The sequence below is a fragment of the Anomalospiza imberbis genome, chromosome 1 (genome assembly GCF_031753505.1).
Source record: "Anomalospiza imberbis isolate Cuckoo-Finch-1a 21T00152 chromosome 1, ASM3175350v1, whole genome shotgun sequence".
NCBI classification, from domain to species: Eukaryota; Metazoa; Chordata; class Aves; order Passeriformes; family Viduidae; genus Anomalospiza; species Anomalospiza imberbis.
Genome location: NC_089681.1, coordinates 151,265,819 through 151,285,925, shown reverse-complemented (window position 1 = coordinate 151,285,925; position 20,107 = coordinate 151,265,819). Strand labels below are relative to the sequence as shown.

The 20,107-nt window shown below is 62.2% G+C and overlaps 2 protein-coding genes across 2 annotated transcripts; one reads left to right on the top strand and one right to left on the bottom strand.

Moving 5' to 3' along the window:
- The first annotated feature begins 394 nt into the window (after positions 1–394).
- LOC137472992 (zinc finger protein Xfin-like) lies at positions 395–12,477 on the top strand. Its single transcript, XM_068188634.1, has 11 exons — positions 395–581; positions 1,170–1,308; positions 2,170–2,280; positions 2,619–3,095; positions 3,195–3,519; positions 3,595–3,656; positions 3,747–5,117; positions 7,383–7,849; positions 8,723–8,936; positions 9,228–9,341; positions 10,030–12,477. The coding sequence occupies exons 1-11, from the start codon at positions 480–482 to the stop codon at positions 11,052–11,054; spliced, it is 4,407 nt and encodes a 1,468-aa protein (XP_068044735.1). The 5' UTR covers positions 395–479; the 3' UTR covers positions 11,055–12,477.
- Positions 11,894–19,648, bottom strand: LOC137464972 (zinc finger protein 398-like). Its single transcript, XM_068176587.1, has 7 exons — positions 19,558–19,648; positions 18,632–18,901; positions 18,387–18,513; positions 17,772–17,957; positions 15,977–16,978; positions 15,241–15,348; positions 11,894–14,581 (listed from the first exon to the last, which is right to left on the bottom strand). The coding sequence occupies exons 1-7, from the start codon at positions 19,579–19,581 to the stop codon at positions 13,548–13,550; spliced, it is 2,751 nt and encodes a 916-aa protein (XP_068032688.1). The 5' UTR covers positions 19,582–19,648; the 3' UTR covers positions 11,894–13,547.
- Between the last annotated feature and the right edge of the window lie 459 nt (positions 19,649–20,107).

The window sequence follows — 20,107 nt, the reverse complement described above, 5'->3', positions numbered from 1 at the left end:
CCCCAGCCTGTGCAGGTACCTGGGGTTGTTCCTCCCCACCTGCAGCATCTGGGCTTGCCCTTGTTGAATTCCAGAAGTTTTCTCTCTCCCCATCTCTCCAAGCTGCCGAGGTCCCTCTGAAGGGCCACACAGCCCTCGGGGGGATCAGCCACTCCTCCCTCCCAGCTCTGAGCCCACAGCGACCCCTTCACTCAGGCCAGTGATGAACCGGGCAAACAACGAGCCCGGCAGAGCCCGGTCCCGCAGCCACACCCCGTGCCCTCGACCCCGACCCTCCGGGAGCTGCCACTCAGCCACTTCCCAACCCATCCCACCGCCCCATCCATCCATTCAGCCCACCCCTCCGGGAGCTCGGCGCCGCCCTCCCAACCCATCCCTCCATCCATCCGTCCACCCAAGCCACCCCTCCGGGAGCTCGGTGCCGCCCCTCCGGCGGCGTGGCCCGTGCGGGCCCGCCCCGGCCGCAGCGGCGCGGGGCCATGGCGGAGCTCCAGGCGCGCCTCGAGGCGCTGGAGCGGCGGATGGAGCGGGCGGAGGCGGCGCTGCGGGAGCGGCCCCTCGCCGCCCTGCGGCTCCACGGGGTGAGCGCCGCGATGGGCGAACCGGGGCAACCCCGGTGGGGGGCGAAGGGGGGGTCGCTGGTGGGGCTGAGCGTGAGACTTAGGGGAGTGAAGGGGGAGTCACTTATGGGGTCATTGTGGGAGTGAGACTGGGCGGGGGCGCTTAGGGGCTGGTGGGAGGTCGATGGGGAGCCTGGGTGTAGCTTGTGGGGCTGTTGGAAGGAGGGTTTGTGGCTGGGAGGGAGCCTGGGGATCGCCCGTGGGGCTCTTGAGGGCTGGGAGCCTGATGGGGCTGCGGTGGGTTTCAGGAGACGGGATGAGAATGGCCGGGAGCCACTCGAGTGGCTCCTCAGGGGGCAGCAGTGGGTTTTAGGAAACTGTGGGGATGATTCTATTGGACTCCTGGGGATCTGGGAGCTGGGTGAGGGAGCTGCGGTGGGTTTCAGGAGACTGGGGATGAATCCAGTGGGCTGCTGGGAGCAGGCTGGTTTAGGAGACTGGGAATAAGCAAGGGGGACTCCGTATGGGGGTTTTGGAGCTATTGAAGGGCTGGGGGGGGTCTGAGGGTCTGGGAGTTGTTTGGGGGAGCTGCCCTGTCCCTCATCCCAGCTGGTGCTGCAGGTCCCGGTGCTGTTCGAGGATGTGGCAGTGCGGTTCAGCCGGCAGGAGTGGGCAAGCCTGGACGACGGACAGAGGGAAATGTACCGGAGCGTCATGGAAGGCAACTACGAGATGCTGGTGTCCCTGTGTAGGCTGCGTTTGCGCCGGGTTGGCAGCCCCAGGGAGCTCTCTTGGGGTCATTTCTCTGCCTCTTTGCCTTTCACTGGAATCTCCAGCTCTCAAATAATCCTCCCTTTTCCCTGTCCCCTCTGGCAGTGGTTGGAGCGTGGCAGGGACACGCAGGACAGGGTAGTAAGTGCTTGGTGTCTTTTCCTCACGGAGAACAGCTACGTTGTTGGTGTTGTCATCTCCCTGGGTCGTCACCTCTGAAATTCTCTGCCTGGGACACCCCTTTCCATGAGAATTTTCCCTAAAAACCAACCTGAACCTCTGTTTGAAGCTGTTTTCTCTTGTCCCATTCCCTGGGAGCAGGTCCTGATTCCCTCCTGGCTCCACCCTCCCGTCAGGAGTTGTGCGGAGCCAGAAGGTCCCTCCTGAGCCTCCTTTTCTCCAGGCTGAGCCCCCCCCAGCTCCTGGTGCTCTGTTCCCCTGGTCTGTTCACTTCCCTGGACACGCTCCAGCCCCTCAAGGTCTTCCTTGGCATGAGGGGCCCAGAATTGCCCCCAGGATTCGAGGTGGTCGCTCAGCACTGCCCTCATGCTCTGGGCGCACACGCGGTCAGGAGCCTCGCGATTCCCTTCTCGTCTTCCAGGGTGTTTTCCTATCTGCAAGGTGAATTTTCTTGCAGTTGTTCCCAGGGGACTGTCGGAGGTTGCTTTCCATATTCTCCTGTCAGCTCTGCCTGCTATTTCCTCTCTGTATCCATAACTCCCGTCGTGGCCCCGGTTGGAGATGAAGTTTCCTGGGTTGGGACTGGCTCTGTTGCCTAGCTGTGGGTGCAGAGTCCCTGTCCCATCATGTGCCTGATGTCTGTCCTGCTCTTGCCCAGACTGTGCCCTGTCCAAGCCTGAACTGTTACTACAGCTGGAAAGAGAAGAGCTGAGCACGCCGCTGGAATCTGAGCCAGAGGCAGCAGAGGTGTCCCCAGAGCCAGCTGTAGGTGGGTGACACTGGGTTCCTTCTGTGCCACAAGCTTCTGGCTGCTCACTGGGACTGTGAGTCCCAGAATCCCAGAATTTTGCATTTGGATTGAGAGGAATCTTAAAGTTCATCTCTTTCCAACCCCTTGCACTAGTGCAGGTTGCTCCAAGCCCTTTCCAACCTGGGACACTTCCAGAGATTGGGAGGTGTCCACTGTGAGGGAACACCTGCTGGGACATGTGGATAGCCTGGAAGCCCCTGCCCCAGCAGCTGGTTGGGTGTGAGGGATCCTGACACCCTGTGGAATGGGATTTTTCACTGGCTGCTGGTGAATTCAAATGTCCTTGTCCTCCACAGAGCCAGCCCAACAGAACTGCACCAGCGATGATGCACTGCTGGAGACAGAGACAATGGAGAGGGGCTGCAGGGAGCCAGAGGAAAGCGGGAATGTGGCAGAGAAAAGTGGGAACTTGGTAGAGGAAAGCCAGAACCTGGTGGAGGAAAGCTGGAACCTAGTGCAGATAAGTGGGAACCTGATAGAGGAAATCTGGGGTGTGGCAGAGGAAAACAGGAGCCCGGCAGAGGAAAACAGGAGCCCGGCAGAGGAAAACAGGAGCCCGGCAGAGGAAAACAGGAGCCTGGCAGAGGAAAACAGGAGCCCGGCAGAGGAAAACAGGAGCCCGGCAGAGGAAAACAGGAGTCTGACAGAGGAAAACAGGAGCCTGGCAGAGGAAAACAGGAGCCCAGCAGAGGAAAGTGGGAACCCAGCAGAGGAAAGTGGGGACCTGATGGAGGAAAGCAGGAGCCCAGCGGTCCCAGAGAACTGCAGCACACGTGAGTTCCTGGCAAATCCTGCTGCTGTTGCTGTGAGGGGTCCTGGATCCCTGCCTGGCTGTTCCTTGCCCCCCTTCATCACTGCTCTTGCCCTCACAGCACCCGTCCCTCTGGAAGCCACTGCTGTCCTGGCGGATCTCAGCCAGCCGACTCTGTCCCCTCCCCGCCCGCTCTCCGTGCACTGTCAGGAAGCCGTGGGTCAGAACTGTTCTCCTGCAGCAGGTACTGGGACAGAACCCTTAGCCCTCCTTGGTGAGGTGACAGCTTGGGGGGGTCTGTTGGGCCTCTCTCCAGGCTTGGGGCTTCCAGGAAAGGGAAACAAATCCTGTTACGAGCCCTTGAAACCGTTTGGGATACATCATGGCATCGGCACCCCTGCCCAGACAAGCCCCAGGGTGGTTGTCAGAATCCCCCGTCCCCCTGGGTGATGTTTTCCACCTCAAACTGCTCCTGGGGTGTCTACAGGGATAAGCTGTGGCTGTTCCTGGTTTTTACACAGTCCAGAGACTGAGCTGGCAGAGGAGAGCGGGGCTGGGATTTGTGCTGGCTGGGAACAGGGCAGTAAGTGAGGGAGGGTGGGAGCAAAGCCCTTTGCTGTTCATGCCTTAAAACCATGTGGAAAGTGATGTTTGGATTCTAAAAAATTCGCAGGAGATGCTGAAGCGGGGATCCCAATGGAGGTGCCGCAGGAGGAGGTTGCTGCAGAGAAGCCGTCAATGCCCAAAACACCCTCCAAGAGTCTGGAAGAGGACAAGGGTCAGGAAGAGGAGGCTGTGAAAGATTCAGGGAATACTGACCGAGATCTGATGGCCAACATTCCTGAAGAACCAGGAAAGGAGGTGACACCAGATGTCCGAGAAACGACAGAACCGGCAGATCCCAGCCCAGGGAAGCCGGAGAAGGACTCCTGCGTGGGCCGGCCCATGGCCTGCCAGCGAAATGCCGCCCGGGAATTTTACTCCTGCCCCATCTGCAGGAAAACCTTCCTGCTGAAGATCAACCTCCTGATCCACCAGCGTGGCCACACCAACTGGGTGCCCTATGTCTGCGTCCACTGCGACCGCAAGTTTATGTCCAAGAAGAAAATCAGGCGGCATCTCCGCGCCTGGGCAGCCAACGGGACGTGCCAGCCCTCGGAGCTGGAGGTGTGTCCCAGCCAGGTGCCATGCCCAGCATCCCATCCCCAAACCTGGGCAGCTAACGGGACGTACCAAGCCTCAAAGCCAGAGGAGTGTCCTAGTAGGTCACCGTGCCCGACATCCCAGCCCCAAGCCTGGGCACCCAATGGCACCTGCCAGCCCTTGGATGCAAAGGCATGTCCCAGCCAGGGGACACTGTGCCCAACATCCCAGCCCCAAGCCTGGGCACCCAATGGCACCTGCCAGCCCTCGCTTGTGAAGGCGTATCCCAGCCAGGGGCCATGCCCGGCATCCCAGTGCCCAACATCCCAGCCCCAGACCTGGGCAGCCAATGGCACCTGCCAGGCCTCGAAGCCGGAGGAGTGTCCCAGCCAGACCCTGTGCCCGTCCTCCCAACCACAAGCCCCAAACAGGGACTGTGGCACGGTGTGGCAGGAGCCCGGCCCCGCCAGGTGCTCGCTGTCACCTGGAAAAATGATGTACACGTGCACCGAGTGCCGGGAAACCTTCTCCAACCAGGGCTTCCTGACGGTGCACCAGCGCCGGCACTCCGGCCACCACCTCATCCTGTGTCCCTGCTGCAACCGGAGCTTCACCTGGGTCTCGGACTTCGTCCGGCAGCACTGGACGCACATGGGCGTCCGGCCCCACCAGTGCGGCATCTGCCAGAAGACCTTCAAGAGGTTCTCCCACCTCAAGGCGCACCAGAGGATCCACAGGCGGCAGGAGCGGCCGTTCACCTGCGCCAACCCGGTGCCCATCGTGGCGGCACCCGCAGCAGGAGACGGGGTGGGAAGCCAGGCTGTGACCCCCAGGGATGGGGCGCTGCTGTCGGACCTTGAGGTGTCCTCCCGGGAACGGGAGGCCGCTGTTGGATCTCAGGGTGTACGCCCAGGGGTGGGTAGCTGCTGCTGAAATTTGAGGTGACCTCCCAGAGACTTGAGGTGACTTCCCAGGATACTGCTGATGGACTCTGAGGTGATCTCCCGGGACACAGGGTGCTGCTGATGGACTTTAAGTTGACCTCCCTAGGATAGGAGGCTGCTGTCTGGTCTTGAGGTGAAGAATGGGATGCTGCTGCTGCTGGGCTCTAAGGTGTCCTCTCAGGAATGGGATACATGATGAATATCAATGTGTCCTCCCAGGAATAAGATGCTGCTGTTGAACCTTGAGGTGACTTCCCAAGAATGGGATGGTGCTACTGGACCTTGAAGCGACTCCCAGGGATGTGATGCTGCTGCTGGATTTTGAAGTGACCTCCTGGGGACCGGAGGCCACTGTCAGACCTTCTCCCCTCTATCCCTCTCCAGATGGAGGCTGGAGCATGGACAACATTTTCTGGCTCCCCTGCCCTGGTGTGGGGATAGGGGGCACCTGCCCAGCCCATGTGAGGGGGGCTCCTTGTTCCCAAGCCCTGGTGGGGCAGGTGGGATGCTGGGAGTGGGTCCCTTTTCTGGAGAGTGCCAATAGATGCTGTAGAAACCAGGATGCTGCACGTGGATTCCTTGAGGGGCCTCTGGGAGGGTCCTGCTGGGTGGGCGGCACCAGGAATGGGATCCATGGCATGGAGTGATGGAAGAGTGAGAACGGAACACTGGGTGGGGGGATGTCACTGCTGCTGGGGGGCTGCAGTCCCAGTCTGAGGTGGGGATGGGGTGGGATGGGATTGGGGGTCCGGATGGGCCGCTGGGAATGGCACTGGGGGTTGCTGGGCACTGGGGATTTGAGGGCTGGAGCTGTGGTTCTAATGCAGGGGTGGGGATGGATGGGATGAGGATGGAATAGGGGTGAGAGGAGAAATGGATGGATGGAATGGGGGTGGATGGGAATGGGATGGGATTGGGATGGGGTAGGATGTGACAGAATGGGTTGGGGGATGTGGATGTGATAGAAACCAGGATGGGGATGGAGATAGGATGGGATGGGACTGATAGAGCTTGGCTCTTTGCTGTGGGACCTGGCAACAGTGTTGACAAGGGGAACAGGCAGGAAACTGATGCCCAGGAAGTTCCACCTGGACAGGAGGAAGAACTTCCACCCTGTGCAGTGACTGAACCCTGGAACAGATTGTCCAGAGAGGGTGTGGAGCCTCCCTCACTGGAGATATTCCAGAATGGTCTGGACACAGTCCTGTGCCATGTGCTCTGGGATAACCCTGTTTGAGCAGGGAGGTGAGACCAGATGAGCCACTGTGGTCCCTTCCAGCCTGACCCATTCTGGGATGGGATGGGGCGGTAGATGGGATGGGGATGGGGATGGGATGGGATGGGATGGGGCTGTAGATGGGATGGGGATGGGATGGGATGGGATGGGATGGGATGGGATGGGATGGGATGGGATGGGATGGGATGGGATGGGGCTGTAGATGGGATGGGGATGGGGATGGGATGGGGATGGGATGGGACTGGGGCTGTGATGGGATGGGGCTGTAGATGGGATGGGGATGGGGATGGGATGGGGATGGGATGGGACTGGGGCTGTGATGGGATGGGACTGTAGATGGGATGGGGATGGGGATGGGGATGGGATGGGGATGGGCTGGGGCTGTAGATGGGCTGGGATGGGATGGGATGGGCTGGGGCTGTAGATGGGATGTGATGGGATGGGGCTATAGATGGACTGGGATAGACTGGGATGGACTGGGATGGGATGGGATGGGATGGGATGGGATGGGATGGGATGGGATGGGATGGGATGGGATAGGATGGGATGGGATGGGGCTCTAGATGGGCTGGGCTGTAGATGGGCTGGGCTGGGGCTGTAGATAGGCTGGGCTGGGGCTGTAGATGGGCTGGGATGGGCTGGGGCTGGGGCTGTAGATGGGATGTGATGGGATGGGATGGGGCTGTAGATGGGATGTGATGGGATGGGATGGGGCTGTAGATGGGATGTGATGGGATGGGCTGGGCTGTAGATGGGCTGGGCTGGGCTGGGCTGGGATGGGATGGGATGGGATGGGATGGGATGGGGTTGGGGCTGTGGATGGGCTGGGGCTGGGGCTGTAGATGGGCTGGGCTGTAGATGGGCTGGGCTGGGGCTGTAACCGGGATGTGGCCGGGCCGGGCCGGGGTCTCTCGGTGCGGCGCCGCGGGCGGGGCGGCGCGGGCGGCGCGGGGCCGGCAGGGGGCGCTGCGGCGGCGGCGGTGAGGGGCGGCCATGGCCCGGTGGGGCCGCGCGCAGGTACCGGCGGGACCCCCCGGCGCCCGCACCCCCGTACCCCCGGCGGGGCCCCGGGCCCGGCCGCCCCTCACCGCCCTCTTCCCCCCGCAGCAGGACCCCGAGTGGGCGCCCGAGGCCTGGCAGGGCGCGGGCCCCGATCCCGGCGCGGGCCCCGGCGGGGCGGCCCCGGCGGGGCTGTGGCTGCGGGCGGTGGCGGCGGCGGAGCGGCGGCTGGAGCGGAGCGTGGAGGCGGCGGAGCGGCGGCTGGAGCGGCTGGAGCGGCGCGTGGCGGGGCTGGAGCGCACGGTGCGGGCCGGCGGGGCCCGGCTGGCCGCGCTCCTGAGGGACAACTCCCGCCGCCTCCGCCGCATCCAGCGCCAGCTCCGCCGCTGCCGCTGCGGCGGCAACCGCACCGGCACCGGCACCGGCACCGGCACCGGCCGGGAGCGGACACAGGTAGCCGCGACGGGGTCGGGGCCCAGGGAGCCGGGACGGGCCCGCACGGGGACAGGATGGGCCCGGGGGACGGGGAGGCGACCCGGGGAACGGGAACCAGCCCCAGGGAATGAGGAAAGGGACGGGCGCCGGGGAATGGGGACACGCTCTGAGGAATGGGGACGGGGACATGCCAGCGGTGGCAGGGACAAGCTCTGGGGAACGGGGTGGGGATGAGCCCATGGCTGCAGGAATGGGCCCATGGTAATGAGGGTGAGTCCCAGGGAACAGGGATGTACCCTCAGTGACAGGGATGGGGTATAGGTAACGGGGACAAGCCCCAGATAACAGGAACATGCCAGTGGTGACAAATGGGGACAAGCGTCAGCTAATGGGAATGTGCCAGAGATGGACAGGGATGTGTCCCAGCTCTCAGGGATGTGCTCAGCGTGACAGGGACAGGCCACAGGTGACAGAGATGTGACCAAAGCTGTGGGAAAGTGCTCCAGGTGACCGTGTGGCCATGGGAAGTGCTGTTGGCTCTCAGGAGATGCAAGGAGCCAGAGGGACACGGCTTGTCTGGTGCTTGTCCCTGTCCCCAGGGAAGAGGGGGAGCAGAACACCCACCCCAAGTGTTTCAGCCCTGTTGGGCCTTACTGGAGTGATGTGGGATGGTGCCACCTGTCCTGCTCCCACCTGAGGTGTCACTGCTCACCTGGCTGCCAGCATGGATCCTGGGAATCTGCCCCGGGTCTGGGGAGGAACAGCTGAGCCTTGCTGGGATGTGTGGGGATGTCCCCCCTGACATGGCTCTGTCTATAGGAGCTCTGGACCCTCAGGGGCTCGGGGAGGGGCTCAGTGCGGACCCCCAGGTGGAGCCTCCTGTACTTCCAGGTGCCGGCGGCGGGCGAGGGTGAGGAGGCCACTCTGCCGGAGCAGGAGTTGGGGAGCGTGGACAGCCGGGAGCTCCGTGGGATCGCCAGGAAGGGGAATTACGAGGCCACGGTCCCTATCGGTGAGGATCACTCAGATCATGTCAGAAGCATCATCATCTCTGGGCTGATGCAGCTTCCAAACCCTCCCCACGTGGAACATGGGGGGATTCCAGGTGACACGTCCTGCAGTCGGTGTTCCTGCACTGTTTTTTCCTGGGATATGGGCTGTACATGGATCACCCTGCACAGATTCGCTGCAGAGAGTCCTGCATTTTAGTACTCATTAATTTTGGGCTGAAATTTTAGAGCTTGAGTGTCCATCAGGCACTTCCTGGGATGGGCAAAAATCATGTGCCTGGTTTGGCTGCCAGTGGCCTGTGTGATCAGATCTCCTGGAATTCCAGGACCCCACTTTGGCTGGTCCCCACTGTCAGCAGTTCATCCCATTGCTCCCTCCTTCCCAGGGTCTGAGGATGCTGGTTCCAAACCTGCACTGCTGTCACCAGCCGAGGACAGGGAGGATCCAGGGAGCCCCGGGCTGCCGGAGAAGGGAGCGGTGCCAGGACAGTTTGGTGACAGTGAGTGACAGCAAGTGACAGCGAGGGGGGCTGAGGGTGGGCACTGACAGCCTGCTCAGACTGGGCAAAGTTCTTAAGGATGGAAAATGGGAAAACCTGGGGCAAGGCTCAGTGAGGGTGGCTCTGGAGCTGGGTACCTGTGGGGGGATGTTCCCTCCTGCTTTGGGGTGGCTTTGCTTTGATCCTTTTCCCTGGATTCACACATTTAAACTCTGCCATTCCTGATGGGGTTCTTTCCAGAGTGGAGGACTCTGCACCTCAGCTTTGCCCTCACTTTTCCTTCTGGTTTGGTTTTTTTGTGAGGATTGTATTGTCAGTCCATAGTGTCATTGAGTCCAGCATGCCCAGGGCAGTGGTGAAGTCTCCATTCCTGGAAGGATGTAAAAGCTGTGTGGATGTGGCAGCTGGGGACATGGGACAGTGGTGGCCTTGGCAGTGCTAGGTTGATGGTTGGACTTGATGGTCTTGAAGGGCTTTGCAAACCTCACTAATTCCATGATTCCATGATGTCCCTGAGGTCCAACAAGCTGCCCGGACAACCCCCCTTCACCTCCTCTCCTCCTGGGAATCCTTTCCTGCTCCTTTTCGTTCTTTGTCAGTTCCTCTCACCTCTGCTCCCGCTCCCACTCTGGAGCTGGAGGCACGGGAGGACTTCCCTTCCCGGGAATGAACTGTGGTCTCTCCACAGGTGAGATGATCGTGATCAAGACGGAAGAGCAGCAGCCGCAGGAGGACGGCGCTGAGCTCCTGGCACTGCCGATGGCGCCCGCGGTCAGGCTGGACGAGGAGGTTCCCCTCAGCCAGGAGCAGCCGGTTTCCTGGGAGAGCCACGGCATGGCCGGGCCGAAGGCGGCCGGAGAGGGCTTGGGGGAATTCTGCCTGGGGGAATTCAAGCCGGTGGTGGTGCCGGTGGAGGCTCACCCTGCCCTGGGCCTGCCCTTCCCCACGGAGCACGCGCTGGGCGCGGGCACGGAGCAGCCGTTCGCGCTTGCCCAGGGAATGCCGCTGGGAGAAGACCCAGCGGCCGAGGTGGCGTCGCCGCAGCCCGGCTGGGAGCAGCAGAGTCCCCAGAACGATCCCAGGGCGCTGCCTCCGGGCTGGAAGAGCGTCCGGCTGACGCGGAACCTCCTGGCGCGGCAGCAGAGCCGGGCGAGGAAGAGCAACGGCTCCTTCATCTGCACGTCCTGCGGGAAGAGCCTGGCCCACCACGCCGCGCTGCTGCGGCACCAGCGCCTGCACACGGGCGAGCGGCCCTTCCAGTGCCCGGCCTGCGGCAAGACCTTCAACGAGAAGTCCAACCTCAACAAGCACTACCGGATCCACACTGGGGAGCGGCCGTACCGCTGCCCCGCCTGCGGCAAGGGCTTCGTGCAGAAGCACCACCTGCAGAAGCACCAGCGCATCCATGGGCCGCAGCTCCGCAGCGCGTGGCCGGGCCGGGCGGCGCGGGGCAGCGCCACCGGGGAGCGGCTCTACCGCTGCATCGAGTGCGCCGAGAGCTTCCCCCAGAAAGCGTCGCTGGAGGAACACCAGCGCCGGCACACCCAGCAGCGGCCCTTCCAGTGCCACGGCTGCACCAAGAGCTTCCGGCACCGGCAGTCGCTGAACCACCACCAGAAGGTGCACGCCGTGGCCGCCTCTCCGGCCGGCAGCTTGCCAGGACACGAGCCGGAGCTGGAGCCCTGCGAGGCTCTGAGCCAGGATAATCGGTAGCCAGAGGGCTGGAGAAGGGAAGGGACAGTGGTTCTTCAGCGTGGGACACACCGGGCAGCTGGGACTTGTGGCAGCACCGGGAGTTTGGGCACGATGCTGTGGGATTTGTGGCATCACCTGGGTCTCAGGAGCAGCAGCAGGAGGAGGAGGGAGCCTGCAGTGCTGTTCGGCAGGGAAGGGCACAGGGTGGGAAGGGACTGGCCCCGAGGCAGCAGAGGAGGGTCAGCGGCTGGAACTGAGCTGGAGGTGCTGCTGCCCCGTGGATTCAGCAGAGGAGCGGCTGTGTCAGATCCCGTGCTGGAACTCGGGTTGTTTGAACACCACCACTGTGCAGGGAGGGGGGCTGGGAGTGGCCAGTGGCCTGGGGACAGTTGATAGCCCCGGGAAGGCTGTGGGGGCTGGGTGGCCGGACCAGCCGGGAGGAGAATCAGATAAAAGACTGAGCTGACTGGTCTCCTGTTGTGCGCCGGGGCAGCTGGGAGGTGACATCCCTGGCTCAAAGGGGATGGGGCCATCAGGGGAGGAATGCAGAGCTACCTGCTGGGAATGTGGAGAGTCCCACAGGAATCCCCCACAGGATTCTCAGTAGGATCTGGGCACCCCGGGACTCCCTGGCAGTGCTGAGGGACAGGTCCCACCCATGGTGGCCAGGGCCACTCCATTCCCTGCCCTTCCCAGCTTCCCTTACCCGCTCGTCCTTCCTGGCTGGGATTCCACAACTCTCCCAGCGACTCTGGAGCTGCTGGCAGTGACTCCCAATACCCTCCTGCTGAGAGCTGTCCTGGCTGATCCCAGTTCTGTGCCCAAGGCACCAGCGTAGCCCCCAAAGCAGCCAGACATAGAGACAAATACTTTATTGATTCCACAGCCTGAGAAAGGGATTGGGAATGTCGCAGGAAACGCTGCTCCCGGTCACAGCAGATTTAGAAATGCCAGGCTGGGGCTGCTGGCCCTTCTGCTGGCCTGGTGGGATTCAGCCACCAGCACACAAGCTCAGCCACGCCCCTGGGATCCACTGGGGAGCATTGGGATCTCTACCTGGGCAGGGATGACAGGGATAACCAGCTGCTGGCTCACTGCCAGATCCATGGTCATGTGTCCACAAGGCACCAAACTGCCCCGTGTCTGCCACTGGCACCTCTCCCATCTCCTGCTGCAGGCTGGGAATGCTTCACACTGCCATCCCAGGGGCAGGAAGTGTGAGACACCAGCCCAGAGGAGCAGGAGGTGGCTGAGGATCACACCTGGATGTGGCACAGGCGTTTGTTCCCTCAGCTCCCAAAGCTTCCCACGGCAGCACCATCACGCCTTGGGAGTGACTCGGAATGAAAGGTGGGAAAAGCCTACCAGTGCTCACTGCTCAGAGAGGGACAGAGACCTCAGGATATCAAATAATTACATCAAACAACTCAAAACAAAATAACCTGGAGAACTAAATGCAAGAGTCCCAGCAGCTGCTCCGCTGTGTCCGCGTGGCGCTGGCTCCAGGCGGGAGGTGCTCCCTGTGCACACCCAGTGGGTGGGATGCACGTGGGGCATGGACACTGCTCCGGTGGCTCCCGGGGACACTGAGGCAGCGCCAGGCCTGGCTCCCACTGGCTGCCTCCGGGCAGGTCCCCCTCTCCCTGACTGAGGTAGGTACAGAACTGTTTTCCCGGAAGATTCGTTATGGTGGGATTTTGGGCAAAAGGGGACGAGCTGCGGATGGGAGAGTGGGAGTTTCCTCCAGAGCCGAGGGGCTGCTCTGTGCAGGCGGATCCACGAGGATTGAGGTGCTGCTGCAGCATGGGGCTGGCTGACCCGTCAAGTATTCCTAAAATCACTCTGCACCCATGCAGGATGGTCCTGAGGGTGCCTGTGGCCTCCCTGATGCTGGGATCCCCAGAATAGCCAGCACAGAATTTTGGGGTTTGGTTTGTCCTATGGATCTTCCAGTGCAAAGCTCCAGTGTTCCCAACCTGCTGGCGGGAGTGTAGCTGATCTCAGCCCCAGGGTGGGGGTGGCAAGGGTGGCCAGGACACAGTGGGGTCTCAGAGATGTCACTCTCCATCTGGTGTCTCAGTCAGGAGGCTTGGTCCATGGAGCAAAGTGCTGCTTGGGAATGCTGCCAGCTCCATTCCCTTCTCCCTGCCCTCTTCAGTTGTGTTTCCGAATGCAAGGGGTCAGCTCCAACATCAAAGAATGCGAAAGCTCTGCTCCTGTTTCACCAGGATTCACCTGGTCATCTCCCAGGAATGTCAGCTTGGGAAAATTCCAACTATCAGCCAACAGGAACAAGTCAGTGAAATGGTGAAGCATTATGGATCACTGGAGGCTTCTGCAATTTGCTCTCTGTTGTGGTCTCCAAGCTTCCCATTCTTTCCACAACCCAGGAAGCTCCTAAAACACAGCAGATTCCCATTCTCGGTGTCCCAACAGGTGCAAACTCAACAAACTCGCTGCTTCTCTCCAGGGACACGCACAGTGCAGATCTGTCCCAGGTTCTGTCATCTGTCATTTCTCTGTCATCTCCGAAGCCACTGCCCTCGATCCCAGCTGGACCACGGGCTGCACAGCTTTCCTGATGCAGTCAGGGAGTGGGGAGCCTCTGCCTGGGAGCTCCAGTGGCGTTGCTCCCAACAGTAGCACGTTGGGCAGTCTCGCTTTTGCAGCCTCAGGGCTCCCATTCTCTTGGGAAGGGCTCCTCTCAGCCTCAGGAGCTTGGTGCTTCAGGGATGCTGGCATAGCAGCGGCGGGCTGGGCGTTGGCCTCCTGCTGGAGCGTGGCCAGAGCCCTCTCGTGGATCTTCTTGTGGCGCAGGAGGTGATTGCTGCGGGTGAAGCACTTGTTGCAGGAACTGCAGCAGTAGGGCCGGTCCCGCATGTGGGTCTGGAGGTGCCGCCGCAGCGACGTGGAGCAGGACAGGAATTTCTTGCAGTGGGGGCACTTCTGCCTGGAGTTGGGCGGCTGCACGATCCCGGAGCCGGACAGGCCCTCTCTGTCCGGCTCCTCCTTGGGCTGGCCCAGCCAGGCCCCCCCGGCGTGGCCACCGCTGCCCAGCCTGTGGCCGCCGCACAGGTCCCTGCGCGGGCGGACGCGCAGCTCGGGGTGGACGTTGCCCCAGACCTTGGCCCCGAAGGCTCTGTCCTTGATGTGGATGCTGCGGTGAAGGTCCAGGTGCCGCTTGTTGCTGAAGCCGATCTCGCACACGGGGCACTCGTAGGGCCCCTCCTTGGCGTGGCTGCGCTGGTGGATGATGAGGTTGATCTTGAGGCGGAAGCGCTTCCCGCACTCCGTGCAGGGATGGGACCATTCCCGCACGTACCCGCGCCGGCAGTTGCCCATCAGGAGGTTGCTGGCCTCGCACCGGTTCGGCTTCTTCTTGATCTTAGCTTTCACCAGCTCGTTTTTGGGACACTTCTGGATTTCTGAGCTGGGAGAGGGTGTGGATTCCTCTGCCAGCAGCTCAGGCTCCTCTTCCTTCACCTTGATGTCCACAGGAGAAGCCCCTTCGCACGGTGTTTCATCTTCCATGGATAAGGCTTCCTCTGGAACAGAGAGACACCGTGTTGGTGTCAGCACCGGTGTGACACAGGACCAGGGCCCGTCCCTGTGCTGGCACTGCTGGGGCACCCCCAGTCCCAGGGGCAGCTCTGGGCTTCTCATGTCAAGAAAGACATTGAGGGGCTGGAGCGTGTCCAGGGCAGGGAACAGAGCTGGGAAGGGGCTGGAGCCCCAGGAGGGGCTGAGGGAGCTGGAAAGGGACTCAGCCTGGAGAAAAGGGGGATCAGAGGGGACCCTGTGGCTCTGCACAGCTCCTGACAGGAGGGGACAGCTGGGGAGGTCGGGCTCTGCTGCCAGGGAACAGGGACAGGGCAAGGGGAAACGGCCTTGAGCTGTGCCAGGGGAGGTTCAGGTTGGACACTGGGAAAATTCCTTCCCCAGAAGGGTTGTCCAGCCATGGCACAGTGGCCCAGGGCAGGGATGGAGTGCCCATCCCTGGAGGGCTCCCAGGCTGAGCTCTCCATTGGTGCCATCGGGACCAGTGGCACAAGGGACCCACCTCTAAACCCACATGTTGTTGCAGGAAAAAATATAAAGGAACCCCTGAAACTTATTTTTCCCTCCCTATTTCAAGCCCATCAGCTCTGGAAGCTGCTTCCCACCCGCCTGCCAGGCCCCGTGTTCCCAGCACAGGGTGACTCACCAGTGTCAGGTTCTGCCAGGTCCTCCTCCATCTCCAGGTCCTCCTCTGCCACTGTCCCCAGCTGGTGGTCCCCCAGGGACATCACGTTCATCATCAGGATGGGGAGTTCTGTTGCAGGGAACAGGGATTTGAAAGACCCACGGAGACCTCCCAGGTCCCTGCTCCAGCAATATGGACCAGGGATGGCTGGGAGTGTGTGGAAGAGCTGCAGAAAGGTGTGGCTCAAGAGCCAGGATGTGGATCAGCTATCAGGAAAATTCCTTCTGGAAAGGGCTGTCCAGCCCTGGAACCGTGGTGGAGTCCCTGTCCCTGCAGGGATTTAAAAGCCGTGTGGATGGGGCACCTGGGGACATGGGGCCTTGGCAGTGCTGGGGGACAGTTGGACCCAATGATCTCAGAGGGCTTTTCCAACCCCAGCAATTCTGTGGAAAGGCTGGAAGGTATCAGGAGGAGCTGGAGTGAAGCCACACATGGGCCAAAGGCAGAGGGAGGGCTGGGAGGGAAGGACACCAAGGTGCCACATGCCAGCACCTCACAGAGCAGCCTCACCCCACCATCTCCACAGGCTGCATTCCCATGTCCAGACCCTCTTCCACTGTCCAGTGACAAGATCCCAAGGCTCCCTGGCAATGCCTCTCCAAGCACCAGGGCCATGCACCTCTGCCCTGGACGCTGCCAGAGCCCCAGAGAGCTGGGGAAGGGGAAGCACATCCTCCCTGGCACCCCTGGAACTCACCTGGGCCAGCTTCCATGGGCATGGGATCCTCTCCCGAAGCGTCTTCCTGCTGCTCCATCTCTTCTGGTGTCCGTGGGGGCTTCTGATTGTTGGGGACGCCTGTCTGGAGGGGGTTCTGACTGTCCCCAGTCTGTGTCTGAGGCAGTGTCTGGCTGTCCCCAGTGTGTGCCTGTGGGGGCTTGGGGCTGTTCCCAGTCTGTGTCTCTGGGGGATTTGGGCTGTTCCCACTCTGTGTCCTTGGGGACTTTGGGCTGTTCCCAATCTGTGTCCTTGGGGACTTCGGGCTGTCCCCAGTCTGTGTCCATGGGGACTTTGGGCTGTTCCAAATCTGTGTCCTTGGAGATTTTGGGCTGTGCCTAGTCTGTGTCCTTGGGGACTTTGGGCTGTTCCTGCTCCATGTCCATGGGGACTCTGGGCTGTCCCCAGTCTCTGTCTGTGGGGAGTTCTGGCTGTCCCCAGTCTGTGTTTGTGGGGTTTTCTGGCTGTTCCCACTCCGTGTCCATGAGGATTTTGGGCTGTCCCCAGTCTGTGTCTGTGGCGTTTTCTGGCTGTTCCCACTCCGTGTCCATGAGGATTTTGGGCTGTCCCCAGTCTGTATCTGCGGGGAGTTCTGGCTGTCCCCAATCTGTGGCGTTTTCTGGCTGTTCCCACTCCGTGTCCATGAGGATTTTGGGCTGTCCCCAGTCTGTATCTGTGGGGAGTTCTGGCTGTCCCCAATCTGTGGGATTTTCTGGCTGTTCCCACTCCGTGTCCATGAGGATTTTGGGCTGTCCCCAGTCTGTGTGTGTGGGGTTTTCTGGCTGCTCGCACTCCGTGTCCGTGGGGATTTCGGGCTGTTCCCAATCTGTGTCTCTGGGGGTTCCTGGCTGTCCCCAGTCTGTATCTGTGGGGTTTTCTGGCTGTCCCCATTCTGTGTCCGTGAGGGCTCTGGACCCTTTTTGTTGCTGGGCTCTTCATCCCTCTCGATGCGGGTCCGGCCGTTGGGCTTGGACTTGGCACCGTCTGCTCCCAGGGCACAGAACAAGGGCTTTATTAGGATCTGCACCTTTATCCTGCCAGATTCCCAAAGTGAGCCTCGTCCCCTCTCCCAGCCCCAGGAGAGACACAAACACCTCCAATCCCAGTGGCAGAGCCGCCTCCTTGGCCCCGTGGCAGGATCCACACAGGAGAGAAGCTCCGAGTAACAGAACGTGAACCCCAAAGGAGATGTCCCTCTGTGTCCCTTTTCCTCTCCCAAAACTCCCACCTGGGTTCCAGGTGAGTTTTCCCACGGGACAGCACCTGCCCAGCTTCTCCTGGGGTGCCTTTAACCTTCCCAGCTCCTCAATCCTGCAGGAAAGGGCCCTCGACCGCTGCTCTTCCCACATCTCTGCTGCTCCCAGCTCTGTCTGGGTCTGTCTGTCCCTTTCCAGCACCTTCCACCTTCCTGCCCAGCCCTCCCACTCTAAGTCCATGCCCCAAAGCTCCCCAGACTCCTCTGTTCCCCCAGGACAAGCAGAGCAGCTCCAGCCTCCCCCTCCCACCTCAGCTCCCAGCACGTTTTCTGTCCCTCCACAGGAGGCAGGAATGTCTCTGGAAGCCCCAGTCTTACAGGAGGCCCTTCCCACTGCTCCAGACCCTTCTGCAAGACTTTGACTGCTTTTCTCCATGGGATTCATCCCACCAAGAACAACCATTCCTCTTGGAATGAAGACTCACAGTGCTCTGGGGTGCTTTAGTCCATGGAGCGAGCTGAGCCCTTCCTTCCTAAGGAAGAGGAGGTGTCCAGGAACAACCACCTCCTCCTGGCACCCACCTGGGGCAGCTTCCATGGGGGTTTCATCTCCTGGAGCCTCGTCTGCCTTGTCCCTCTCTTCTGCTGCCCGGAGGGGCTCCTGACCTTCCCCAGTCTGTGTCCATGGGGGCTCCTGACCCTCTCTGTCACTGAGCTCTTCATCCCTCTCCATCTGGGACAGGATGTCGGGCTTGGACACGGCGTAGTCTGGTCGTGGGGCAGAGGATGGGGGTTGATTAGGATTTGGCTGCCTTTAGTCTGGCACATTCCAACAGTGACCCTTGTCCCCTGTCCCAGTCCTGGCGAAGATACAAACACCTCATCCCTACTCCAAACACTTCCTTGGCCCCAAGGCAAGATCCACCCCCAGGCACAGATGCAGCAGAGGCAGAGAGGATCCCAACCAGCAGAACATGAACTAAAATCCCAAATGAAGGTAAAGCTTTGGCTGGAACGTTTCCCTCTAGTGGAAGTCAGGGACATCTCCCACTATCCCAGGTTGCTCCAAGCCCCATCCAGCCTGGCTTTGGACACTGCCAGGGATGTGAGCAACCTGGGCCAGGGCCTCACCACCTCACAGCCTTCCAAACCCAGGCTACTCCATGACTCCATGAGCTCCAGCTCCCCAAGCCTTACCCAGGGACACCAAGGTCTCGTAGTTGCCCCTCATCACGGCCCTGTACAGATCCTTCTGCCAGCGCTCCAGCCTCTCCCACTCCAGCTCGTTGAAATACACCGAGATATCATCGAAGGTGAGCGGCACCTGGAATCACAGGGAATCCCCTGGAACCACGCGTGGCTCGGGACACGTCCAGCCCCGCTGTGGGGACACGCAGCCCCTGCACAGTCCCGCAGGATCCCTGGGAAGCGGCCGCTGCTACCTTGGGGATCTCCCCCCTGGAGCTGGGGGGAAGGCGCAGGATCCAGAAGTTCCTGTTCTTGAGGAGGTTCTCCAGGTTGAGCAGGCGCTGCTGCAGCTGCCCGTAGCCCTGCAGGAGGGTGCCCAGGGCGGCCAGGCTGCTGCCCAGCTCCCCGACCAGGTTCTCACAGGCCAGCAGCCGCCGCTCCGCGCGCTCCGTGCGGCTCCGCAGCTCCTGCAGCTCCGACGGGGCCATGCCCGGCACTGCCTTCTGCCGGAGGCTGCCCGACACCTGCGGGGGATTCAGGGTCAGGGGGCTGGCCACGGCCCTGGCCAGAGGGTGGTCAGGGAATGGGGACCCGCTCGAGACCCCCCCGGTAGCCCCGAGGGATTCCCCCAATTCCGCAGGGATCTGTCAGAGCCTGGCCGCCACCCTCGCGTCCTCCTACCCCCACCTTCCCACGGACCAAAGGGAGACCCCCTGAACAGACACCCCAGGGGAACCCCCAGGAGCAGCACCTTCGGGGGGTTCCCCAGTTCCACCTCTCCCAGGAGCAGCGTCCCTGGGGGATCCCTTCGTCCCTAGGAACTGGCATCCCTGGGGCACCCGCACCCTCCTGAGCTGTCATCCACTCCCGGGATCCAGGGGGACACCCCTGACCCCCAGAACCTGCACCCCTGGCGCTTCCCCCAGCAGCCCCTCCCCTGGGGGACCCCTCAACCCCCCAGAACCAGCTCTCCCGGAGACCCCCGAGCTGTCACCCCCAAGGGACCACCCCATGCCACCTCCCTCCCCCATCCCCAGGACCCTGAGGGACCCCCTGCCCCCAGTCCCACTTCCCTCGTGGGACTCCCGCACGCCCCTGACCCAGCACCGCTGCGGCCCGCCCCGTCCCATGTCCCGTCACGCACCCCGGCCCGTGGCCCGTGGCCCGGGCGGGCCCTGACCTGCGCGGGCCCCCGGCGGGACATGGCCGCGGCCGCCACCGCCGCCTCGGGCCCCGCGCCCGCGTTGCCACCGGGCCCACAGAGGGCGCCGTCCGCCAGAGCGGCACCGCGCGGGGAGCGGCGCCCCCTGGCGGGCGGGAGGAGCCAGAGCCGGGGGCGGGGCCCGGAAGAGGGCGGGGCCACGCCAGGGGGCGGGACCGGGATAGGGGCGGGGCGGGCAAGGGGTGGGGTCAGGGCTGGGGGCGGGGCCAGGCCCCGGGGCCACCAAGGCCGGGGCCACCAAGGCCGGGGCCACCAAGGCCGGGGCCACCAAGGCCGGGGCTGCGGACACTCCCCGGGCCCTGAACTGGGAGCCCTGCGGGACCCCCGGGACCTCCCACGTCCTCTGGGAGCAGCATTCCTAGGGGATCTCGCCATCCCTGTGATCCAGCATTTTGGGGATCCTCCCATACCCTTGGACTGACATTCCTGAGGGACCCCCAGGATCAGCACCCCTGGAGGGTCCCCCCGCAGTGCTCCTGTGCAGACACCCCCCGGGTTGGCTCCGACC